The sequence below is a fragment of the Eumetopias jubatus genome, unplaced genomic scaffold (genome assembly GCF_037043125.1).
Source record: "Eumetopias jubatus isolate StellerSeaLion01/CBP00866 unplaced genomic scaffold, mEumJub1_p1.0 scaffold_11, whole genome shotgun sequence".
Lineage (NCBI taxonomy): Eukaryota > Metazoa > Chordata > Mammalia > Carnivora > Otariidae > Eumetopias > Eumetopias jubatus.
This window is the reverse complement of record NW_028274817.1, coordinates 126,367,663-126,392,425: the sequence shown is the minus strand read 5'-3', so window position 1 is coordinate 126,392,425 and position 24,763 is coordinate 126,367,663. Positions and strand designations below refer to the sequence as shown.

Sequence of the window (24,763 nt, the reverse complement as noted above, 5' to 3'; positions counted from 1 at the left end):
GGCCCGCCCCGCACATCTCAAAGTAGAGGTGCGGAGAGCCGCGGGGGCGAACAAGAATGCATGACGTGTGCAAACCCGAGGGCTTGGGGTGCATGTGGGGGTTCCCTGTTCCGAACGCATGTCTTGGGGACCCAGTGATGGTTTATAAATTCTGGGTTTGGGGAGGCATTCTGTGGGATGGAGGGGTCCGCACTGAAGGAGGGGGAGCCCAGGGTCTGTCCCCGGGACCCCCAGCAGCAGAGCTAGTCTGACGAGTTAGGAGGGTGGCATGTGAATGAAGCTGCAACAATCCCAATGAAGGTCCCAATGCCCGAACCCTGGATCTCTCCATGACGCCAGGCCCCACGGGCCCTGTGTAGACCTCCTGGTGGAAAAGGGCCATGTCCCCCCAAAACCAGAGCCCACCAAAGGGCAGGACACAGGGTCCCCTGGGGCGGCGTGCACCTGCAGGGCATGCCCGACGCTAAGTCCAGGGCCCAGAGGGATGTCAGCACTACGAGAGTTAATATTTGGGCCTCAGCGCCAGTCCTGAGTGGGGCCTCATGAGCACCCCCCTACCGCGGATTCACCTTTGTCCATTGAACTGTGTGTAGGCGTGTCCTGGGGGTACCACCTGAAACCAGGGCTTGGACAGCAGAAACTGATGCCCCCGGAGGACCCTTCCTCAGCTCCCCAGGCCTCTGTTGCAGCCACTGTCTGAGCCACCTGTTTGGGGTAACTTGTTACTGTAGCCACAGGGAACCCATGCAGGGCATTGACAAAGACGGGGATAGCACTCTACAGATTATCTCCCCCTACATCTGGTCACCTCCAATATCTGGTCAGCTGGATATCTGGTCACCTGAATGTCTGATTGGGTTCCTCATCTTCTACCACCCTCAATATCTGGTCACCTGGATACCTGGTCACCTGCATACCTGGTCTGGATACCTGGTCTGGATATCTGCCTACCTGGATAGTTGCTCACCTGGATATCTGGTCATGTCAGTATGTGGTCATCTGGATACCTGGTCGCCTGGATATCTGAGTGGGTTCCTCATTGGCCGCCCCCCCCCCCAGGTAACACTGATCACCCTGCTCTGCCTTCAGCAGGAGTCCTGAGAGATCAGTTTAGCCAGAATCCCCCCGATCCCTGATGCTCCTCCTGATAATTATCCGTCCACAAACCCACCTGCCCCTTGGCTGTGAACCCCACTTGCCCACGCGGTATTCAGAGCTGAGCTGGGTCTCTACCAAGGTCTCCTAGCCTCTGTTGCAACATCCCTGAATGAAATCTGCTTTTACCACTTTAACTACTGTCCCATTATCTCTCTCTCCTTTTTTTTTTTAACACGTAACACTGAAACCACGCAACTCACAGTATGAGGGTGCTTAGCACCATGCATATCTGTGAACGGGCAGAATTGGGTCTGAGAACTGGACCCGGGCTTTACTGTCACATAGAGGGGTTGGTGGGGAGAAGAGCTGAGCTGGGGTCTTCCTCCAGCACCTGGAGGCTCTCGATACCAACCAAGCAGTGAGTACTTGACCACACATCGTGGCGAGGACGTGACTGTGTACGTGTATGTGTGCACGCAGACCCAGCACTCACGTGCAGAAAGCCCATACTCTCTTCTGCACTCATGTTCCTTTGAAGGGGGGGCCCTCCCAACCCAGAAGCCAGGCTTGTCCTCCACAGCGGACGCCACCACCCACACCCCCGGCCCAGCGTCGCACGGTTCATAATGACTTGCGTAAAGCTCATGTTCCCTAATAAAATAAGCGCCGCGAGTGCTGGATTCACACCTGCTTAAAAGTCGTGTTTGGACCCAGCTCCACCCACAGGCCGGAGTGACGCTTGAACGCGGGTGGCCGTGAGCCCCCGAATGCCAGGCCACGTGCACTAGGGCATCACCAGCCCGTGAAACACAGGCAGCCGTAAAACCTGCTTTCCGTGTGATAAAAACAGGCTGCTCAGCATCACCGGAAAATGCACGGTCCCCCGCCTCTGGTCCATGTGTCCGCTTACCTCCCTTCCCACATGAGCAGGTGCTAAATCCATGTGAGCGGGTGCTAAATGTGGCGTCCCGGGAACCCATCCCGGCGAGGATGAGCACAATGCTTTTAACAAATAAGCAAGTGACGCACCTGCTTCTCGAAGACTGTCCTGCACGTGACAGAGACGCATCTCTCGGGTTTCTTGCTTTGGCTGGTGCAGGTCTTGGGAGCGTCTTTCCAGTGCAAAATGGTGATAATTATGGGAAGAGGAAACAGAGGGTGCGTGTGGGTGCACAACCATGGGTTCCCTGGCACCTCACCTCTGGGTCACCCTCATGGTGCAGGGCTTATGTTTCTTAACCTCACCTCTTCTTTTGATTAAATGGGAGCTGTTACGGGTTGAATTGCATATCCCTAAATCCATATGTTGACGCCATAGCCCAAGATCTCAGAATGAGGCTTTATTTGGAGACTGGGTCTTTAAAGAGGTAATTAAGGTAAAATGAGGTCAGCAGGGTGGGCCCTGATCCCATAGAACTGGGGTCCTTATAAGAAAATGGGATGAGAACACAGACACGCGCAGAGGGACGACCATGTGAGGCCACTGGGAGAACCCAGAGTCTACACGCCCAGGAGAGAATCCTCAGGAGAAACCTGCCTCGGCCCCGCCTGGATCTCACACAAACAGCCTCAGCCCCGCCTGGATCTCAGACGCCCAGCCCCCAGACTGAGAGATGAATACCTATTGTTTAAGTCTTCCCGTATGGGGTATTTCTTCTGGCCACCCTAATATACGAGGGGAAGGCCTCACTGGCACCTGGCTCCAAACTGCAAACCCACCTCCATCCTAGAGAACAGAGAAAACTAGCAATTGCCTTGGACAACGTGAATGGGTTGTATGGTTTGAGGTTATGAAAACGGTGAGATTCTGTCTTTGCAATCTCTTAGCGGGTTGCCTGTGAGACACGTTATGTTCTGGTTTCCTGCACGTTCAGGGATAAAGCTCTTTTCTTTCCATTCTACCTTCGTGGAGGGGCTTTCTGGGCAGGGGAGAGGTTTTCTGAGGTTCCATTTCCCCAACACACACACACACACACACACACACACACACACACACACACACGGACTCCAAACTTATTTATTGCAGCCGGCAGGGGAGAGGGAGAAGGTACACCCAGCGCCAGCCCAAAGAACCACAACCTCAAGAATCTAAGAACATCCCATACTCGAAGCCCCAGGGGGATAAAATTGGTAGTGTTCTCCGCTGTCTACACAAACACCAACAACCTACTTAAGTCTTAGTAAAACTCGTAAGCCAACGTCCTTTTGTCTCTTTTATTTTCATTCACAAAATAAAATGTGAGCCGCCCTCAAGGGCAAGATGCTTAGGGTGACCGCGTACGGCATTGTAACGTTCGCTGTCTCTGGAGTAAATGCCATGAGTGTGGACGCCAAGAAAAATGGAGTCTCCTGAAGAAAACGCCCACCACCACCACCACCCCCGTGCTTGAAAAGTGGCTGTTTTTCTGTCTCAGAGCAGAAGCTGGGTGGCTGGTTGGCATCTGCCAAGCAGGATTCCTTTCCCACCCAGGAGCAGCAGGTTCTGCTTGCTGGGTACAAAAGAGCAGGGAAACTGTTCGGGGAATGGAAATGTTGGTTGGGGCACGGGTGACGTGCATGGAGGAGGATGGTTTCAGGGCACCCTGGTCTTGCTTCCTCACGATTTTTGGGAAAACATCAGCCACAAGGAGGTGTGAGCTGAAAGCAAGAAACACTCCAACGCACTGTGTCTCATCTACGGTGAATCTGCCTTCGAGCCCTTGAGTAGCAATGTCCATGGGATGAAAGCTGACCCAGGGGGTGCACGGGTTTGGGGTCTTCAGTGACAAGCCCCTCTGGACACGGGCCATGTCCATGTTCCCTTTACCATGGTGTTGAGTCCCCGAGATGCTCCTCCTTGATCCCATAATGTCAACATAGACCCCAACGTTGGCTTTTGAGTTTGCACCCCCTCATAACATGATGTATGAGTTGTCACTCATCACAAACGTAAAGCCCCCAAGAGAGACCACCTCGCCACCTTGCAGGGGCCGGCAAGGGAACTGGCTGGGGTCCCTGGAGGCCTCTTCCTCCTCTGTCTGTGGGCACAATGGGGTGGTCATCATGATGGGCGTCTCAGCCTCATTCTTGACCAGGTGGACAACTAGGGCCTCTTCCAGGACACACTCCTGCTCAGCACCCTCCATCTTATTCAAGTGGGCCACGTTCTGGGTGTCCTTGATCCACTCCTGCAGGGATGAAACATTGCATCCTGAAACCAAGGAAATGCCTCGTGGCTGGTGCCCCCTGACCGAGCATCTCTGGGACCCAGGCAGCCTCCCTCGGGTGGGAATGCCAATCCCAGGGGAAAACACTCGTGTTCTTGTCTGACACCTCTGAGCTAAGCCCATGGTGCTTTTTTGACCTGCCTTTTATCATCAGCCTTGAAGGCTATTTGCAAAACCTCTGTGGCCCCGTAAACGTGTTAGGACAAGGAACACGCCTTCTGCCACGTGCTTCTGAAACTCGGTTGTGTTTGCAAGTCGCCCGGCGTCTTGTGAGCGGGATGGTCACTCAGCGGGTCCAGGTGGGCTCTGGAAGCTGCAATTCTAACAAGCCCCCTCGATGCTGGCCACGGGGGGGGGGGCGCGCCTGGGACAGGGGGCTCTATGGGACTCATTGCCAACAGGGGGAGTGTCCTTGGCACGTGCCCAGCCTCCCCCATCTCCTTCTTCGTTTTTTCTGCCCTGAAAACTCTTTTCTCATTCTCTCCCTTCTCCTAGAAAAGGATCAGGACACCACCACCCCTCTCCCACCATAAGGCACTTTGATCAAAAGATGATTTTGAGCTGAAGGTGATTGAAAAGGACAACCGTGGGAGGAGCTCTCTGCCTTCCACCTTTCTGCACAAAAGCCTAGGCATAAGTTTCCCTTTAGGAAAGATTTCCACTTGCTAAGGTGTCCCTACAACTGCAGAGACAGCCCTGGTCACCCCAGAGGGCTTCAGTCTGCGTAACAAACCTTAGTCGACAACCTTCACGGTATCATCCTATCCGCTTCCCACATCACACCTGCCACCCAGAGGCCCAACCCTCCCTTTTCCTCTGCCCCGTCACTTCTCCAGACTTTATCATGCTTCGTTCAAACGGCACAGGAGCCCCCGGGTCTAACCACCTCTTTGGGGTTTTCACTTCTGCGAACCTTCCTCCACCCTCATGTGCATATGAAATAAACTTTTTTCTTCGTTAATCTGTCTTTTTCATCTGTTTAATTTGCAGGCCCTGAACACAGAAACTAAGAGGGTAGAGAGAAAAAAAATTTCCCCTGTTTTTTGGGGGTTTTTTTGGTTTTTTTTTGTTTGTTTTTTTTTTGCCTTCCCCTGCGTCTAAGTAGTTTTGAAATTAAACTTGCTCCTGTAGGAGGTGAAATGGTACACACCCGTCCCAAAATAAAGATATGTCCAATCCTAAAACCCCAGAACCTATAAATGTATACTTATTTGGAAATAGCAACTTTGCAGATGGGACTAACAAAGGATCTGACGTGAGACCATCCTGGATGAGAATGGCCCTAAATCCAATGACAGGTGTCTTTGTAAGAGACAGAAGAGGAGACACACATACATACAGAAGAGAAGCCACGTGAAGACAGACAGAGATGGGGGGGGACGTGGCCACAAGCCCAGGGACACCTGCAGCCCCAGAAGCTGGAAGAGGCAGGAAGGACCCTCCCATGGAGCTTCAGGAGGGAGCACGGTCCTGCCCCGCCAGGATCTCAGCGGCCCTGCCCCGCCTGGATCTCAGACTGCCAGTCTCCAGAACTAGGAGATGATTCATTTCTGTTGTTTCAAGCCTCTGGTTGGTGGCAACACCAGGAAACTTCTGATGCATTGTCCCCTAAAATCCACACTGCCATCTGGTGAGCTCCTGGGGGTGGGGGCTATTCCCCAGTTCCCAGCAACTCATAGGCAGCCTTCCACAGGCATTTATCAAGTGAATGAAATGATGACTATAAACGTTTTAAAGGCGGAAGTTTCTGGTCTGTTTTCAGCTCTGCAGGGGGGAACACATTAAGAACACAACTTCCTGGTGAGATGAAAAGGCGATTGGGCTGGAAAATCCCGTGAGGGCACCGTTCTCTCTGTCTCTGGGGCTGACTTAAAGAGAAGCCGCCCTTTGAAACCCTTTCTGGGGGAACCTCGTCTCTCTGCCCCGAGACAAAACAACGAAGCTGCCGCTCTCAGTTCAGAAAAGGCTCCCAGGTATGTAAGGAGGTAGCTGGAATAAATATTGATTTTAAACACGGTAAGCAGGGAGTTATTAGAGCGTGACAAAGAAATCCTGTAGAACATGCACAGGAGGATGGCATTTACCTGGAAGTTACCCTGGTGGGATTCAAAGAGTCCAGGGAAGGTGAATTTGGGATCAGGCACAATGGGCATGAGGACCTTCTTAACTCTGAAATGGACACGGAGAGTCTGGTCAGGCAGGCTGGAGTCACGGAGCAAGGCTGTGGACTTCCAAGGGGCCGAGGATGGGGACACAATCCCCCCCCTCGGGGATGTGGCACCTGGATAGAACTGTGCCTTCATTCTCAAGGCATGCCCTTCCCCCCTCAACTCCCCAGGCACCTTGCTCCCACCATCCACCTGACATGTCCCACTGAGAAAGTGTGGGGTTACAGGGACAGAGCATCTTTCTGCACAATACCTATTGTAGTAAGTAAGTAACAGGGACTGTTACTTCTCTTTCCTGAACCAGTGGACTGAATGGTGTCCCCACAAAATTCATAGGTTGAAGCCCTAACCTTCCCTGTGACTTGTGTTTGGAGATTGGGCTTTTCGAGTGGTAATAATGAAGGTTACATGAGTCTTAAGGGAGGGGCCTGGCGGTGATCAGGATACGCTGCCCCAAAATATGCCCCCTGGACGATTGATTATTTGGGGCTGATGGCTTTTAAGATAGAGGACACATAGAAGGAGCTCTCTGTTCCTCCCCACTTGCCTAAGAACAAGGCATCAGTTTCCCATTTTGCAACGGAAATTTCCATTTTAAAGGCGCCCCCCCCTCGATTACGAGGAAGAGAACAAATTTTATCACCGAGATCTTTCCACATAGACAACCCTTCTCTACTATTAGTTTTGTCTATACATTTCCTAGTCACCTTCCCAGAATTTACCCTCCTAGAGCTTCAGAACCCCTTTCCCTCTGCCTAGCCACTTCTCCACAATCATTACCCTTTGTTAAAGTGGCATAAAATCTCCCCAGACTAACTGCCTCTTTGGGTTTTCACTTCCTGTCTGGGACTCCTCCGTGCACATAAAATTATGACATCAATAAATAAACATATGCCTTTTGTGCTCTTAATCTGTCTTTGGTCACTTTAATTCGCAGGCCCCCAAGTACTGAATTTAAGAGGTTCCAAGCTACTATGCTCCTAATCCGATATGACTGGTGTCTTTATGAAAAGAGAGAGCGATTACAGGGATGCGTGTGCTCACAGAGAGAGGGGACATGGGGAGAAGACAGCGTCTACGTGTCAAGGAGAGAGGCCTCAGGGGAAATCAACCCTGCCCACACCTGGATCTCAGCCTCCCAGCCTCCACAACTGGGAGAGGGTAAATGCCTGTGACTTGAGCCTCCCCATCTTTGGTCCTTTGTTATGGCTGCCCTAGGACACCAATACCCAATATAGTTGACTTTTCACCTCTCGTTGCGAATAGGGGCTTCCCTTGAAGACAGGGCAAGCGTTAGTGTTTTCCAGGGATCGTGCCCCTCGGTTTCCCTTGGGGGTGATTTCAGCTCTGTATTTAAAACACCATGCCTGTCACCGGTAGACACCCTCATCTGATTGCCTCCTTTCCTCCCTAGCAGAACACCGTTTTGGTGGCATCTATTTGAGCCGGTAAAAGAGAGGAGATGAGGCTGGAAAAGTCACGGACAATCTACAAGAATTACACGAAGCACCTCCGTGCTGTATCAGGCTCCAGGGGGACCCTTTGGAGTTGTCCGACTCACCCTAGCACAGACCCAGCCTCAGTGCTCCAGGGTGGTGCTTCATCTTTCTCTACACATGACCCCCGCTGTCGCTATGGAAACCTCATCCTAAGAAACAAAGATGGTGCCCACTACCCTGGGCATCGGTACCCTCACACGTCATTGACGGCCAGACGCCTGGGCACAACGCAAGTCAGTTTACGTAGGGATGGAGATAGCGGTGGTTAAGTTGTTGTAGGGAAGGTTAGCAAAGAAAACTATTTAATGCGATATTTTTGAGAAGCGGTCTGCGGGTTCAGAGAATATTGTGTTGGTATATCTGTCACTGGATTTAAGAAGCAGACAAGCTTCCCTGTACAATTCTTCTCACTTCCCCAACAAATCAGTTTGATAAGTCTCAATGACAATTGAAAGGTGTTTTAAGCACCTGTCGCTCTAACATGGTAGGTGGACACACCTCAGCAGGGTCTGTGTTTGAAGCAAGCTAACCCTCTGGTAGGAGTTAACACTCATATATTCTACTGTCTCTACGAGAGTATTTCTCAATGAATGCCCCAGGTACCCCTGCATTTTTTGGCATTGTTTTCCTCTATTTTCTTGTAAGACACTGTTGGCGAAGTGTGCATTGTGGGGGACTTGATGCTCACCTCAATAACCCTATCAGATGATTCTCCTTCTCTTTTCTACTTTGTGGACATATGGCAACCAAAGCCCTCTCTCCCGTGTGTATGACGAGACTGGTCAGGGTCACCCTTACCTCCATACTTTCCATAAAGACAGAAGAAGAAGGAACACGGTCAGCAAGGCAACCGTGCCAGAAATTAAAATAAATTTTGGGAAAAGCTTTTTCTCCTGGCATGAATCTAAAGAAAAGAAGAATGAGTGCTGTCAGTTTCCAAGATGGTAGTAAATCAGGCTCCGACTCCCCATTTTTCTTCCTTTATAAATGGCAACGTCAGCAAATCTTGATTTCGGTGGGAGGTGTCCTGGAAAGAGAGACGGTGTCTCTGGACAGGCGCACATCAGGCAGCCACTGCAGGAGGTGGGTAGAGTCAACACACTGCTCCCAGGTACCTGAGTTGCCAGGGGTGTTTGAGGATACTGAGGCTTCCTTTTGGCTATCACTTGTCTTCTGTATCTCTATCTATCTATCTATCTATCATCTATCTATCTATCTATCTATCTATCTATCTATCATCTATCTATCTATCCATCCATCCATCTATCTAACACCTATCCATCCATCCGTCTATGCATCCATCCATCCATCCTTCTATCTATCCATCTATCTTTCTATCTATCATCTAACCATCTATGCATTCATTCACCCATCCATCATATCTATGTATCTATGCACCACCTATCTATCCATCCATTTATGTTTATCAATCTATCAACTATCATTTATTTACCTATAATTATATATTTATCTGTGTCATCTATCATCTATTTATATATCTATAATCTATGCCTATATCACTGTAACAACATTCGTAAATAGTATTTATTATTACTGCTGCCGTTGATAAGAATAAAAATGAAAATTAGCCCAATGAGGAAGGCAGCCTGGAGAGAGAAACAATTGCTTTGAAACTGGGCTCTGAAGTGGAAGGTGAGGTCATTCATTTTTAGGTGCCCCTAAGCCTCTCTCCCCCAAAAGACAGGTGTCGCACGGCTGTGTAACAAGCCTCACCTCTCAGCTCCCCCCTCTGCTGGTGTGTCACCTCTGACCAGTCACTCGGGTATGTGTCAGGGCCATAGCTGGACTCCATTGTTTTCACTCGGGCCCGGAAGAAATAACATTTCTCAGCATCCAAGCCATCTGTTGTAACATTGCAGGTTTCTCCCTCCTTGGACTGAAGGAAAAAAAGCAAACACGGTGATCAGTGATTGGACCTAAACTCTTTATCTTTGTACTAGGAAGTCACACAAGATTCCTACTTTTCAGCGTTCACACTCTTGTTGCACTTCCTCTGTCTGCCTAGCAAAAACAACAGTAAAAAAAAAAAAAAAATGCAGCAACAATCTCTAGAGGCCCCTCCAAGAACAAACAATCCTTTGTAACAGACACTACCACAGATGCTTTTAAGAATTACCTGATGAAAACGTACTCCTTAAAAAGAAAAGTAATTTTTTGTATGAGTACAAAAGTAACTCATGCTTACTTTGGAAACTTTAGAAAACACACACACATACCAACACGCAACAACAGAAAAACATAAAAATGTCTTTATTCTAGCCCCATGATATAATCACCATTAACAAATTGATATTCTTTCTTTCCTTCCAGGAGTAGTCATATAATACAATGTTTTACTGTACACATTGCTTTTATCACTAAATATCTGTTATCATTAAAGCGCCTTTGGTGACTCTTACATATTTTATCATATTTATTTTGACTATCTTCCTAGTGCATGGCATACAGGTGGCCTCCAGTGCTTTGTATTTATTTTAGATAATGCTTCAATAGATGTCTCTGTGTATAAAACCTCATCCACATTTTCAATTCTTTCCTTAGCATCAGTTTCTAAAAAGGGACTGAATAGACCATAGACCAGAACTAGGACAACTGATGAGCCCTTCAAGTTTGCTGATGCTCAACATCCTTGACCAGTAACACATTTTATTATGAGCATGCTCTTTAGGTGAACTCAAGTACCCACCTGTTGCTTTAATTTGTATTTCTTTGACGAGTTTCATCAAATTTCATTTCAGTGATTACATTCTACTAGACCCAGCAATAGATCAGTTCTTTTCTATTTCTGATCGGTCCCCTCCTGCTTCAGTTACATACAACTGCCTTACAATGGTATTCTCATTTTTATCCTTACTGCTACATTTTATTGCACCATTTCCAGATTTTGGGGTGTGTTACACGGGCAATGCATCCGCTTAGGGTTTGTCTCCTCCTACAGAATGTACACTTCATGAGAGTAGGGATTGCCATCTGATGACAGATCTCCTTGCTGTCTCCACAGATGCACCTGGTGCAGACACCAGTGAACATAATAATAATGAGTGAGGGTAGTAAGTGAGTCGTAGCTGTGAGCCTAGTGGTGAGAGTAGTAAGACTACCCATAGTAAGAATGAACTTACTTAATGCTTTCCATGTGTTATCACTTCCATCCCCAAGTCACCCGAGCTAGGTGTTATTATTATGTCCTCAGTGCTAGGGACATAATAGATACTCAGTAAGTATATCTTCAATGAATGTTGAAGGAAGCCCCTCCCAACACCTGTAAACGTGGCAGATATCGACAGTCCTGGGCTGAGATAGTCAGTTATACTCCCCCTGCCTTAGCTCCCCCCTACTCCCTGGATGGTGCTGAGATACGGTGCTTCTGGTTGACTTCATTATCCAAGTCTGAAGAGCCTGATGGACACAGGTGTACTTGCAGAATTGTGGAATCATTGGCTCCTGGGATTGTCAGGGAGCTCATACTCCAGGTAGTTTAACCACTTTTGCTGTGCTAGACTCTAGTCTTTAGGAAAGCCCTTCATGCCAACCTCAGACTTTGGGCACCTCCAGGAATGGCCACCTCACCGTACATGATTCGGGTGATTCCGTCTGCTCTCTGCAGATTTTGCCCATTGGTTTCTCTTCTGCTTTTGCAAGGAAGTTAGTCCCTTGTTTATACGGTGGTCATTTGATTATTGGGAGACAACTGTGAGCCCCTGGGTCATTGATATTCACACAATTTTAATTTATTCCATAGATTGTGCCCATATACTCAGAACCAGAAAGGGTTCTCATGTGTTCAAAAGGCATAGAAAGAGGGGTGGATGGTACAGTATGTGATGAGGGTGAATTTCATTTGTCAACCTGGCCAGGTGTGGTGCCCAGTTTTTAAATCACGTGCCCACCTAGGCGTTACTGTAAAGGTATTTTCTAGAAATGATTAATGTTTTTAATCAGCCAACTTAAGGTCACTCTATAACGTGGGTTAGTGAGCTTTACTCAGTGCAAAGGCCTCGAGAGGACAGACTGAAGTTTCCCGGAGAAGTCTCAAGACCATAATGGAAACCTGTCTGGGTTTCCAGCCTGCTGGTCTGAGACTTGCCCGTCCCTATAATCGCATAAGCAATCCCTTAAAATAAATATCAGCATCTGTCTCTGTGTCTCTCCATGTTTCTCTCAGTTACCCCTTGGGGATTCTCGCTCACACTTGCCCTGAGAAGAAGATGCCACCCCACTCACTTGCCACTCAGTGTCGAACATACTCTTATACTGGATTTCATAGAGGAGACGCTTGTAGGGCAGATCAGAACAGGTCACCGTAATGGCTTCCTGATGCCACTGGAAGTTCAAGTCTTTCGGGGAGCTGGGTTTCACTAAGAAGGAGAGGCAACAAAATGATCATCACCTCTAGAAAGATAAAGATCCCACATCTCTAAAATTACAGTGGTAAGTTTGCTTAGACTCTCGTTCTTCTACCTGCATAAACCCTTCCCTTAATACTTTGTTAGATTGGGGTTGGGGGTTATTTGTCCTTACTACATCTATAGGAGAGGTTTTAACCAGAACTCCAAGGACCTGTATGTGTGTCGTGGAATGAACTCTTTGAAATTGTGTGAAAAATTCCTATGTATCTGTTATGGGATGAAGAGTGTTCCCCCACCCCTGTGGGATGAATGTTGAAGTCCTAGCCCCCATATCTCGGAATATAACTGCATTTGCGATCATTACGGATATAATTATTGAAGAAAAGATGGGTTTTACTGGAGTAGGGTGTGTTCTGATCCTATATAATTGGTGTCCTCATAAAAGGAAACACAGACACACAGACGGAGAAGGACATGTGAAGAAAGAAGTATAGATGGGGCTGATGGGTCAACAAGCTAAGGAACACCAAGATTTGCCAGCAGTCACCAGAAACGAAGAGAAAGGCATGGAACAGATTATCCCCCAGAGCTTCCAGAAGGAACCAGCCCTGCCCACACCTTGATTTCAGATGCCTGGGGTCTTCTTAGCTGTGGGACGACAAATTTCTCTTGTTTTAAGCCACCCATTTTGTAGCAATTCATTGCAGTAGCCCCAACAAACTAAAATGAAGACAGAACATGGAAAATGTCATATGGGACTCCTTTCTAGAAAATGAACACTTTTGTGAGTTACAGGGTATCTACCAACAAGTATGTTCAAGTTCTAACCTCTGGTACTGTGAATGTGGCCTTATCAGGAAATAAGGTCTTTGCAGATATAATCGAAATAGAATGAGGTCGTCCTGGATTAGGGTGACCCTAAATCCAAGAACAAGTGTCCTTAGCCAGAAGAGGAGAGACACAGACACAGAGGAGGAGCCACGTGAAGATGGAGGCAGAGACAAGAGGGACATGGCCACAAGCCCAAGGATGCCTGGAGCCCCAGAAGCTGGAAGAGGCAGGAAGGACCTCCCCTGGAACTCTGGAGGAAGCACGGCCCTGCCCCGTCTGGATCTCAGCAGCGCTGCCCCACTTGGATCTCAGACTCTCGTCTCCAGAGCTGGGAGATGATTAATTTATGTTGTTTCAAACCATCTGGTTTGTGGTCATTTCATTTGTACACTGTTTTGTAATCCCAGATAGACAGCCAACCCTCAGTGCATCTAAGAAAAACCAATGGGGCAGTACTGAGAGTAAGAGAGTGCTTCTCTCTCTTTCTCTGTTGGAGGGCAGAGTGCCATGCCACATCTTTGCCCAGTGTGTGTAACAAGATGGATCTTCTAGAAGACCAGTCTCTTCTAAGTTGGAGTAGGAGAGAAGCACTTGGCAATGAGTTCATTTTTGCTACTTACAGTAAGCGCTGATCCATTGGCACTTGGTGAGAAGGAGATGTGTTTCATTCTTGATGGAAAAGCACAGAATTTCATCTTTTTTTGCCTCCAGGAGGCATCCAGCAGTATGACTTTGTTGAAGAATATAGTTGGAGCATTGGCTACTGGTCTTATCACTGCTTAATCTGTGGTTAAACAAGAGAACCATTCAGCCATAGAGAGTCTTTGAAAATAACATCTTCACAAATCTACTGGCCACTCCCTTTGCTCCACATCTCTGCCACAGACTCAGACTGGATCCCTTTCACTCGTTTCAAGGACCCTTTCTTACAAGTATAGCAAGAACTGTCCAAACAGAAAAGTATCCCTTCTTTCAAAAGGTTAAGCTCCTTGAATGTCCCCTATAGTGGGTTGAATGGCTTTCCAAAAGGCATGTTCATGTATTAATCCCTGGAATCTGTGAAAGGGACCATATTTGGAAATACAGTCTTGACAGATTAAAAGAAAGATATCAATATAAGATCACGTTGCATTATAGTGGGTCCTAAATCCAATGACAGCATCCCTGTAAGAGACACAAGACAAGACACAGACACAGAGGAGAAGCCATGTGAAGATGGAGGTAGAGACGGGAGGGACACGGCCACAAGTCTAGGGATGCCTGGAGCCCAGAAGCTGGAAGAGGCAGGAAGAACCTTCCCCTTGAGCCTTTGGAAGGAGGACAACCCTGCCCTGCCTGGACCTCAGCAACACTGCCCCGCCTGGATCTCAGCAGCCCTGCCCCGCCTGGATCTCAGACTTCTGGTATCTAGAACTAGGAGAGGACGAATTTCTGTTGTTCTAAGCTGCTCAGTTTGTGGTACTTTGTTACGGCCACCCCAGAAAACTAATACAAGTACAGTTTGACTTGCAGAGTAACCATGTCCCTGATTTGAGGAGGCACTTTAATAAGGATGTACCAAGATTGGTGATCTCTCTGAGGCTTCCTACAATATTAAGAAAAAACGTGGTGCTCAGTTGAGACCAGTTTAAGCTCTGTCTTTAAATCCTCAAATCCAAGCAGTGACTTGATCAAGAATTACGTCCTTTACAATGAAGAAACGGATGCTCAAATGACTTACCTGTGTGACCAGCTAGAAAATTCAGCACTTTTATTTTAGGCTTATTTTCCTGGCCAATTCACCTTAAAATGTCCCTCTTGTGTTCACTTTCCCATTTGTCTTATGTGTTATCAAACTGCAAAGAATCAATCACACATCACACATCTCCCATTCACAGAATTGAGACTAAATTAATTGAAGAATCCTTTCCTCCCACATTAATACTCATGTCCTTGAGTGTGTAAGACAAAAAAAGCCTGTGATAGGGAGAAATATTTTCGGAAGTTGGCTACTGGTAAGGTGGCATGAAAAGTCTCAGAAGGTTAACTTTTGCCATGGCTGCACAGCATGCTTCGAGGGAACAGGGCTCCAGTTAAAAGTATCTGTTGAGACATTGTAAATGGTCCCAGATGAACAAACACCTGTGGATGTCCTGGTAAGAATCTAGGTGGTTTTGAGTGTGACTCAGTCATAACTTGGTTGGTTGTTCTGGGGATCTGTGGTCGTGGTTGTGGTGAGGGCTCAGGCCTAAACAGAACACACACATTCACACTTGCACATTCTGATTCTTCACACCGTCACCACCTGACCCTCCCAATTGCCGGTGTCTCAGAGGAAGAAATATTTGAGCCCAGGGCATGGTGTGTTCCCTTCCTGAGGGCACTTACTTGTAGAGGAAAGTCAAATTTGTCCCAGAGAATTTGCTTGCATTCCATGTAACCTGCACAACTTCAAAATTAAAGTTGATAATCTGAAGCTGCAATGCTCCTTCTGGGTAAAAAGAGACAAATAGAGGATCTTTTAGGCAATGCTGAAAGCAGTTGGAAATTTGTCAAAGGACATCAGCACTTCTGTCACAAGAATAATAGAATGCTTTAAAGGGACAGAGAAAAATCAAGATTCTCACAAATAAGCCAGACATTAATTATGTCAGTAAGAGCCACAGGATATATAAAGTTTGCTCAGGACAGAGGCATAAGTCAGCAGCAGGATTACAGCTGCTTTTCTTCTTATGTTTGCAAGAGATAATGACCATTAATTAGTATGAAGAGTAGCTATTGAGTATCGACAGTGTGTCTCATGACACCACCTTTGTGGGCACACATGGGGGGCATTAGACACTGTCCACCATCCCCCAAACTCATTGTCTTACTCAGAGCACCACTCATGACATTTTGAGAAAAAGCTCACAGACAAATGAGTCCTTTGGTCTTTGCTTTTCAAGTGGCTTAAGCTTGGGTACTTTTTTGATTTTCACAGATATCTCGGTTAGTCACTGTGAAAGTAGTTAATGGGTGTATTCTAGGATTGAGCAAATATGCTATGATACCGTAGGTAATAAGAGGCAAGTTTCCAACTGTCAGAGAAGGGGTAACAATTTCGGGAATATGGAAAGCTAGAATGAACTCACTGGTGTTGAGTTAGAAGTGGAAGTATCAGAATTGGTAGATAGATGATAGAGAGAGAGAGAGAGATAATAGATGATAAATAGATAGATAATAGATAGATGATAGATGATAGATAGATAGATAGATAGATGGATAGATAGATAGATAGATAATAGATATATGATGGATGCATGGATAGGTAGGTAGGTAGATAGAAAATGGATGGATGGATGGATGGATGGATGGATGGATCAATGGACATAATTCTAGCACCCAGCAGGTTGTGGGTGAGAGGAAGGTAAACATATATATGTCCACAAAGGCTGAGAAGGAAGGTCTGCAAATCCCCAGGTCAGGAACTCACACTCCACATTCAGTGCTGCGTTCAACTCCCCTACCCATCAAGCAGGAGGCAAATACAGGTCCCGGCCCTAGCTCTGTTTGCTCAGCACCCCCTGTGAGGTCTCTGGGCTGGATAACTTGGCTTGCTGAACATTCATAGGGTCACATCCCACTTCATGGTTTGGAATTAACCATGCTCTCCCATGATGGCCTCTCAGGAAGCCAAACCCAATCTTGTATTTCCCTTATGTGGTTTCTTAAGATCTCCAACCAAAATTCTCGTGCAATTGGCCAATGACTATCTACACTGTGGAAATGAACAATGGCCACCCAAATGAAAACAAGCAGAAGGCATCTATTCAAAACTTGCTCTTCCAGGGAGTTGAGCACCATCACCTGCATTTGGCAGACACCAAAGGCAGACAGAGGAGTGGGAGAGCCTCATAGCCAGGTGGGGGCCGGGGTGGGGTGCGGAGGCTCAAGTTTGTCCTGATGGAGGCTGTTGGCACAGGGGGGGCTTCAGGTGGTTCACTGGAAGCAGGGTGTCCCATGGGATTGGTTAGATGAGCAAAATTCTGTTTTTGTGGTTGGTTCAAAGTTGGAAGCTGGGATGAAAATTAGGGAAGTTGTCAGATATCAACTTGAGGGGCAGGTTTCCCAGGCAGGTTGCCATAGGTTGTGAATCAGAGTTCTGTTTTCCTAGACTGTTTGGCCATTGTCCATCTGTTATTTTGTCTCTCAGTTTCCTGAATTTTGGCAATCTGACTGCAAATCGTTGAGACCCCAACGAGTCCTCTCGATGCTGTTCTCAACCATGTTTAGTCTCATCTTCTTTTTCCAATCTGGTTGACACTCCCAGGTTACCGACCATGCCCAGCCCTGTGCTCAACACATAGAAAAATGTTCAGGAAAGATGTGCTGAATTGGCAGCAAATAAAGAAGTTGAACTCTCTGTGAAAAATCCCATTATGGGACTCTGGTGGGGCACCTCGGTGGCTCTGTCAGTTGAGCATCCAGCTCTTGGTTTTGGCTCAGGTTGTGATCTTGGGGTCATGAGATCGAGCCCTGCATCAGGCTCTGTGCTCAGCGTGGAGTCTGCTTCTTCCTCTCCCTCTGCTCCTCTCCTCACTCTCTCTCTCAAATAAATAAATAAAATCTTAAAAAAAAAAAACCTATTATGGGACTCGGGGTCTATCCCAACTTCTGAAAATCAAAGGTAGAATGAAGGGTATAAATGTGCTTTGAGTTTTTAAAGAAGACTTTCTAATGCCCAAGGCGTACAGAATACTTCTGTTCTATGCTGACGATTGTTCCTGACATAACTGATCACAAAATAGATGATCTCAACCTTGATTCATTGGTTCCAGAAATAGAGAGAAGAGATGTCAGGAAGGACGTCCTAGCTTCTGGAAAGCCCTGACCTTCAGAAGAGGAACTTGTGTCCATCTCGTACGGTGAATGCCTTCCTGGCTCTGAAAGGGAGGGAAGTATACAGCTCTGTCCTCAGCAAACATTATGACAGATCTTCAGACCTCTGTCTGTAGAAAATATCTAATGGATAAAACCAGATGCCCCAGGGCACCTGCAGGAAAGGAGAAATGTTCTTGTGGTTCACTACCTCCCCCACATGATGAGTCAGCTGCAGGACAGGACGCAGCTTGGTCAGACTTGAAAAGGGGAGAGAAAGGGAAGTCACCGTGTCTCTGTTGCTTCTTTGCTAAGTGCCCAGAATGGATTCAGACATGCCTGGCGAGTCTAGGTGAGGGACGTGATTGGGGTTCTCGCCACTGGGGAGTGGGCAAGACCTCTCTGAGAAGGAGGAGGAAAGCATGGAAGGCGTCCCGCTGATCCTACAAAACGTTTTCATGTAGCACCGTGTCACTCTTGAAGTGGATTCTTCAGTCGGGCATGAAGGCAAGTCAAAGATCAGCAAGCCATTTGTAAGGGCTTGGGTGCGGTTTGCAAAATAGAGAGGGAACTTTTGCTTCCACATTTGGTCCTCACCCCTGCTCTGCCCCATACCTTGTAAGGGCAAATCAAGTTTAAAAATAAAACATTTGGGGCACATGGGTGGCTTAGTAGGTTAACCATTTGCCTTCGGCTCATGTCGTGATCTCAGGGTCTTGGCATTGAAACCTGTGTCCGGCTCCCTGCTCAGCAGGGCGTCTGCTTCTCCCCTTGCCCCTTCCCCCTCGTGCGTGCTCTCCATCTCTCTCCCCTTCTCTTTTTCAAATAAATAAATAAATATCTTTTTTAAAAACATAAAACAAATAAAAGACTTAATTCTTCCTGTTAAAAATAAAAGGGGCGCCTGGCTCACTCGGTCGGTAGGATGTGCGACTCTTGGTCTTGGGGTTGGGAGTTCGACCCCACCCTAGGTCTTGAGGTTACTTTAAAAAATAAATAAATAATCTTTTTAAAGAATAAAATAAGGGGTGCCTCGGTGGTGCCGTCAGTTAAGTGTCTGACTCTTGATTTTGACTCAGGTCATGAACTCAGGGTCATATGCAATGGAGCCCCATGTCAAGCTCTACACCTCAGCATGGAGTCTGCTTGAGATTCTCTCTCCCTCCCCCTCTGCCCCTCCAGCTCATGCACTCTATCTCTTTAAAATAAATAAGTAAATCTTAAAAAAATAAATAAAATAAAAAAGGAAGACATGCTTCCCCTCCCTTTCTTGGAGAATTTACTTGAGGAAACTTGTAAGATCTTTCTCCATCTCTTTGACATACATGCAAATCTTTTTAAAAGTTAATATATTTGTTGCCAGATTTAGGACCCAGGGATATCTTTCTCAAGGACCTGAAAAACCAACTCTTTGAAATGCAAATACCAAGGAATGTGATGCTCCATCTCCCAATTTCTGTGTGAGGGTAAGTCTGGCTCCAAGTTTCAACACAACATCTTATCGTAAAGATAGGAGTTTATTTTTCCATTCGATAAAACCAATTAGTTAACAGATGGTCACTCCAATTACCGGATGAAATTAAGAACTTTGTGTGACAAAGTGTGCTGAGGGGTCTCCCACTCGAAGACTAGTTATCGTTTATCCGCAGAATATGTGTGTCATGGGTGATGCCCATGAGCTCTCAAAAAGGGTCTCTGTGTTTGCAGATCCCTTGTCTTTGTAGGTCTCTTCAGCGCATTGTGTGTGATGTGTATTGCATTCTGGTTAAATTCTTATTGAATAATAAAGTGGTTTTTCTCTCTCTGCCACCTTTGTGGACTAGGCTTCTGGGTTGGCAAGCAATTTTGTTTCTTGTTAAATTTCCACAGCAGAGTCAGGAGCATCCCCATCTCTCCAGGAACTAGCCACGCTCCTGGACCACGGGTCTATCTGTTATTAGCAATCCTGGTGGCACCATTTCCACTGAGCGATGGCGTCTTACTCGTGTGACCTCAGGGTCCCCATCTTTGAATATACGCTCCTCAACAAAAAGGAACACGGGGACACCACAACTGTGCTTTTTTCCTCCAGCTGTTGCTTGAAATCACGTGTCAATTTTACTAGATATGATGAATTTATTTGGTTGTGTTGAGAGGCAAAGATTTAATACTGCGAATTGTATCAGAGAACCTGTAACAAAGGAAATCCTAGGAATAGAAGCTGTCTGTACAGAAAGAGAAGGAGGTAGAGAAAAATCCTTGGGACACTGATTGCCAGACTTCATCAAGAGTTCACTTGTATTCAAAGTCCCCACTTTTGTGGAGAGCCCCACATGCACTAGATGGTAGAGCCAAGGGATGGGGAGGGCATGGGAGTCAGTGTCTCATGGGGACAGAGTTTCAGTTTCGGAGGATGAGAAAGTTCTAGAAATGGGTGGTGGGTTTGGTTACACAACACTGTGAATGTAGTTAATGTCACTGACCTGTACATTTAAGAAAGATTAAGACAGAACTTTCTATATATAGTTTACTATGATTTTTTAAAAAGAATAAGCAATGTAGTTTTGTAAAAAATTGTATCAAACCACTTAATTTTACCATACTTCTTAAAGTCATTGCTTAGGCTCTAGATTTGGGAACATCTGCCCCAAGGAATGGTTCAAATGAATTTCACTGCCTTGTGTTGATGCCGATCACGCAGGCATTCCAGTCTGGGGCTCTCTGGGCAAAATTCGTTCTTCCTTTTTTTTTTTTTAAGATGTATTTATTTATTTTGAAGAACAAGAGCATGAACATGCACAGAGGAGGAGCAGAAGGGGCGAGAGTCTTCAAGAAGACTCTGCTCCAGGCACAAAGCCCAACCTGGGACTCGATCTCACAACCCTGAGATCACGACCTGAGTGGTCACCGAGAGGGGGACTCTCAATGGGATGAGCCACCCAGGTGCCCCCCGGGGGCAAATTATAAAAGTCGTGTGTTTGGACAAACACACTGTGGTCCATCCATAGGACAAGGTATCATCCAGCCATCCAAGGAATAAAGAATCCACTTGTCCTAGAACACGGCTGAAGTATGAAAACGCGTGGCTGAGTGACAGACGCCACAGAGAAAAATGGTCCCATAGTGTGATGACACCATGGACATGGACCGTCTGGAAGAGGGAAATCCACAGACACAGAAAGCAGGTTAGCGGTTGTCAGGGGGCTGGGAATGGGATCGGGAGCGGAGAGGGATGGATTCATGGGTATAGAGTTTCCTTTTGGGATGATGGAAATGTTCTAAAACTCATTGCATATATCTATGAATCTACTAAAAAAGCATTGAATTGTACGTTTTAAATGGATGAATTATATCCCAAAAGAGCTGCTTACAAAACAAAACAAAACAAAACAAACAAAAAACATGTCGCCCTGCCCTGGCTCCTGTGGATTTTTCCCTTGACGGAGACCTTTTCCGCCAACACTGATGAGCAGGGTCCCCCCCACACACAAAGGTCTTGCAATTGGAACCTGCTGTTGCCAACAGCTCCCCCATGTCAAGGACCCAACAGGTCTTTCTCAAAGTTGCCTCTGATCCCGTAACCCTCCCAGAGCTGCAGGAAATCTGGAGCCCAATGCATTTGCAAACGGTGGGTCTGCCTCCTGCAGGTGCATCACTGAAACACCAACAATCTCCCTCCCAGGTGCAGTACCCAGGTCTCAGCTAACTATACAGAGAGACAGAGACAAAAATGATGATTCATGAACCACACGGATTTGCTACAGGGTGTTTGGTTGTCACCAAGGGACTATGAGCCTAAACAGTGTTGGGTATTTCTGGGGTTAGTACGCGAGGTCTGATCAAAGCGTGGATTGCGTGGGGAGGGAAACCACGGAATGCCCAAGCTAGACAGCATCCTGTAAAATCCTCAGTCACGTCCCTTTTCCCTGGGGGTTGCTGCCTGCCTCAGGGTAGCAAACACAAAGACAAATACAAAGATGACAGGGACCCACAGCATTAGTCAGGTGGGAACGTCTGAATCATTCCTATCTGTCCTAAATGCAAGGACACAGAGCTCGAGAAGCGGCGAAGCAAGATCCCCAAATACAGGCAGGTCCTTGAAGGGACGGGAAGCCCCATGTCCGCGCCTCCCGGGGGTTCATTGGCTGGAAGGAGGTTGGCCGAAAACACAGCATCGCTCAGTCCTGCCCGATGCTGGCCGGGTCTCCGTGATATCAGAGAGACGTCCGGTTAAACTCTGCAATAATTCTGGTAAGGTGAGCATTATTAATTTTGTGATTTGGACTCTCTTTCTCTCTCTTTCTCCCTCCCTTCCTCTTTATTTACTGTGCAGCTGACGTGCTGGCGTGCTGGCGACCGTTAATCAAGTCAAATGCAAATCCACCTACACGGGGGTGCCATCCTCCAGGCCCATCCCCACCTGGACCCCCTGTGGAATCCAGCTCCTGCCTGTCGGCCACATCCTTCCTAACCACCCGACCCACCTCGGGGTCCCCTTGTTCCTCTCGTTGTCCACACCGGCTGTGACCCGGGCACACAGGTCTGCATTATGCATGCACATCTCCCCGCTCATAGATCTCTCCTGCCCATGACAGGGACGCTGCTAATAGCTGGCTGCCCCTCCATCCACCAAGACCCTATCTCCAAATAAGGTCCTGTGGGGAGGTTCCAGGGGTTAGGACTTGAAAACTGGAGGGGTCCCAGCTGAACCCACACAACGGGAGGGCGCATTACACACATGGATGTAGGGACAGTAATCGTAAGCATCTATGCTCTTAAGATACACCAGGCAGGTAGATGTGTGTTAATAGCCGTATCCGAAATGTCTCAGCCCCCTTATGTTCATGGGAAGACTTGACCTCGGGACTCCCTGCAAGGCTCATGCAGCATCAGCAGCACGGAGGGTAAATGAAAGCCAGGGTCCCCCCACTTCCTTGGTGCAGAGGCAGCCCGATGCCTGGTCCGTGTCCCACCTCAGCATTTGGCTTCAGAGCAGCCTCCCTCCACGTCTATGGGATTCTGACTCCTGCCATGGGTGGCTGTGACCCATGGGAATAGGGCGTCCCAGTGGGTTCATGACGAAGACGCCCGGGGGGGGGCGAGCCACAGGACCAGTGGTGGGAGCTTTCCTCAGGCTGTGCTCCTGTGGGAGCTGGTTTCCTCTACTCAGTTTCCAAGGCTTTTATGCCCTATAATGACTCCGGCGGGGGGAAGGCAACTCGATTGAAAAGAAAAGCAAGCAAACCACAAACACCATTCACAAACCAAACAAGCTCCGGTGTTTTCTAAGAAGTTACTAGAAAGCTGTACGTTGGCTAATCGAATTTAAATAAATAAAAATAAATAAAGTGAAATAAAATAAAAGTGACAAGAAAGGGTTTGTGAGTGTGTTGCGCACGTTGTCTACAGACGGTGCTTACAAGCACCTGTTTGCAGGTCAAAACCCAGAACTGGTCTACACTGTGCTTTTCTGAATGTAAGTCCAAGTCTGGGGTGTCAGGGAGGGAGACCCCAATGTCTGGAAGCCACCTGGGAGCCGTTGCGGGTCCACGGGAGGTAAAATGCCAGTGCAATGTGTCATGGGTCTGCTTTGATGTCTGGTGCGTGGAAGGTCTGATCTGAGCATGTGACAATGGACCAATGGATGTGGCACAGAGTTTGGGAATTGTGTTACAGCCAATGCAACCCCTGCCCGGGGAGGCTCCCATGCAGGCTCCCTCAGACTCCTCACGGTGTCCACTAGAACCCTGATGCACCATCATGACACTATAGTCAATGGGAGGTGGGGTGGGGTGGGGTGTCTACGGAGCCTTGCAAACCCAGGAGGCAAGAAGCCAGCTCAGCAACACTAGGATGAACATGCAGCGACATGAGGAGACACTTCACAGACTACAGTTCCCTAAACTGCCATCCCCAGCTCCCGTCTGAGCCACCCCCATGCCAGAAAATCCAATCACACCTCGTGTCGGACGCGAGACCTGCCCCACCATGCCCACTGCAGCTGGATCTCTCCCACCTTCCCATCTGCCTTCTCTCGCCACCTAGCACTGTGTTAGCAAAGCATACCCCAGGAGCACGCAGGCTGGTGGTCGTGTTCCAGAAAAAAGCCCAGGAACAGGCCCTGAGAACACACAGCAAGGTGAGAGCTGAGATCCCTCTCAGGAGGTACCGCTATGGGTTTCAAGGATGACCCCACAGATGGATGGCTCTGAAGCCCATGGAGGGGGTGGAGGGACGCCCTCACCTTTCCCGGAGGTAACACGAGCTCATCACTAACAGAGCCGTATTCACTTAAACAAAATGCCTTCGAGCTCTTGGAAGGCGGAAAGGATGGGGAAGCCACCCAGAATCTCAATGCAACAGACATTGAGCTCTTTTATCTACTTATTTATTTTTTCTGCATTCGAACCGAACGCATTCAAACTCGATCCATCATGAACCCTCCGCAAACAGGCAAACTAGGGTTTGCAGAGACTCGGGAATCTGTGCACGCTCCTTGTTACTGTTACAAAAAAAAAAAAAAGGAAACAAAAAATAACTACCGTTGCAAAAGAGAGAAAAAAGAGAAACACACGAAGATGAGGAGAAGGAAGGAAAGAAAGAAGGAAAAATAAAGGACATTTTATGCACACAAGTCCCTACATCTGCAAGCATCACTTACCCAGTGCCCAGTCCCCCAAAATGCTCACAACGACCAGCAGGAAGAGTGCTGCAGATGCCCAGGGCAGAAACACTGTCCCCATGCTTGCAGAGAGACACGATAGAGTGAGCAGAAGGTC

General features: G+C 47.6%; 1 protein-coding gene and 2 long non-coding RNA genes across 4 annotated transcripts; 2 read left to right on the top strand and 1 right to left on the bottom strand.

Moving 5' to 3' along the window:
- Window positions 1-3,311: 3,311 nt before the first annotated feature.
- CRLF2 (cytokine receptor like factor 2) lies at window positions 3,312-24,763 on the bottom strand. 2 transcript variants are annotated; one of them, XM_028115006.2, is made up of 8 exons: window positions 24,646-24,763; window positions 15,537-15,639; window positions 13,790-13,953; window positions 12,214-12,347; window positions 9,706-9,868; window positions 8,770-8,875; window positions 6,389-6,473; window positions 3,312-4,265 (listed from the first exon to the last, which is right to left on the bottom strand). In XM_028115006.2, the coding sequence occupies exons 1-8, from the start codon at window positions 24,725-24,727 to the stop codon at window positions 3,990-3,992; spliced, it is 1,113 nt and encodes a 370-aa protein (XP_027970807.2). In that variant the 5' UTR covers window positions 24,728-24,763; the 3' UTR covers window positions 3,312-3,989. The 2 variants fall into 2 exon arrangements, with proteins under 2 accessions (XP_027970807.2, XP_087885020.1); XM_088028894.1 differs by having other exon boundaries at window positions 4,173-6,473.
- Window positions 6,117-10,328, top strand: LOC148163146 (uncharacterized). The gene is made up of 3 exons (XR_015769498.1): window positions 6,117-6,277; window positions 7,410-7,633; window positions 7,887-10,328. It is a non-coding gene; the product is annotated as an uncharacterized LOC148163146 (long non-coding RNA).
- LOC114218112 (uncharacterized) lies at window positions 18,330-23,301 on the top strand. Its single transcript, XR_003611118.2, has 4 exons — window positions 18,330-18,512; window positions 19,369-19,471; window positions 20,993-21,169; window positions 22,318-23,301. It is a non-coding gene; the product is annotated as an uncharacterized LOC114218112 (long non-coding RNA).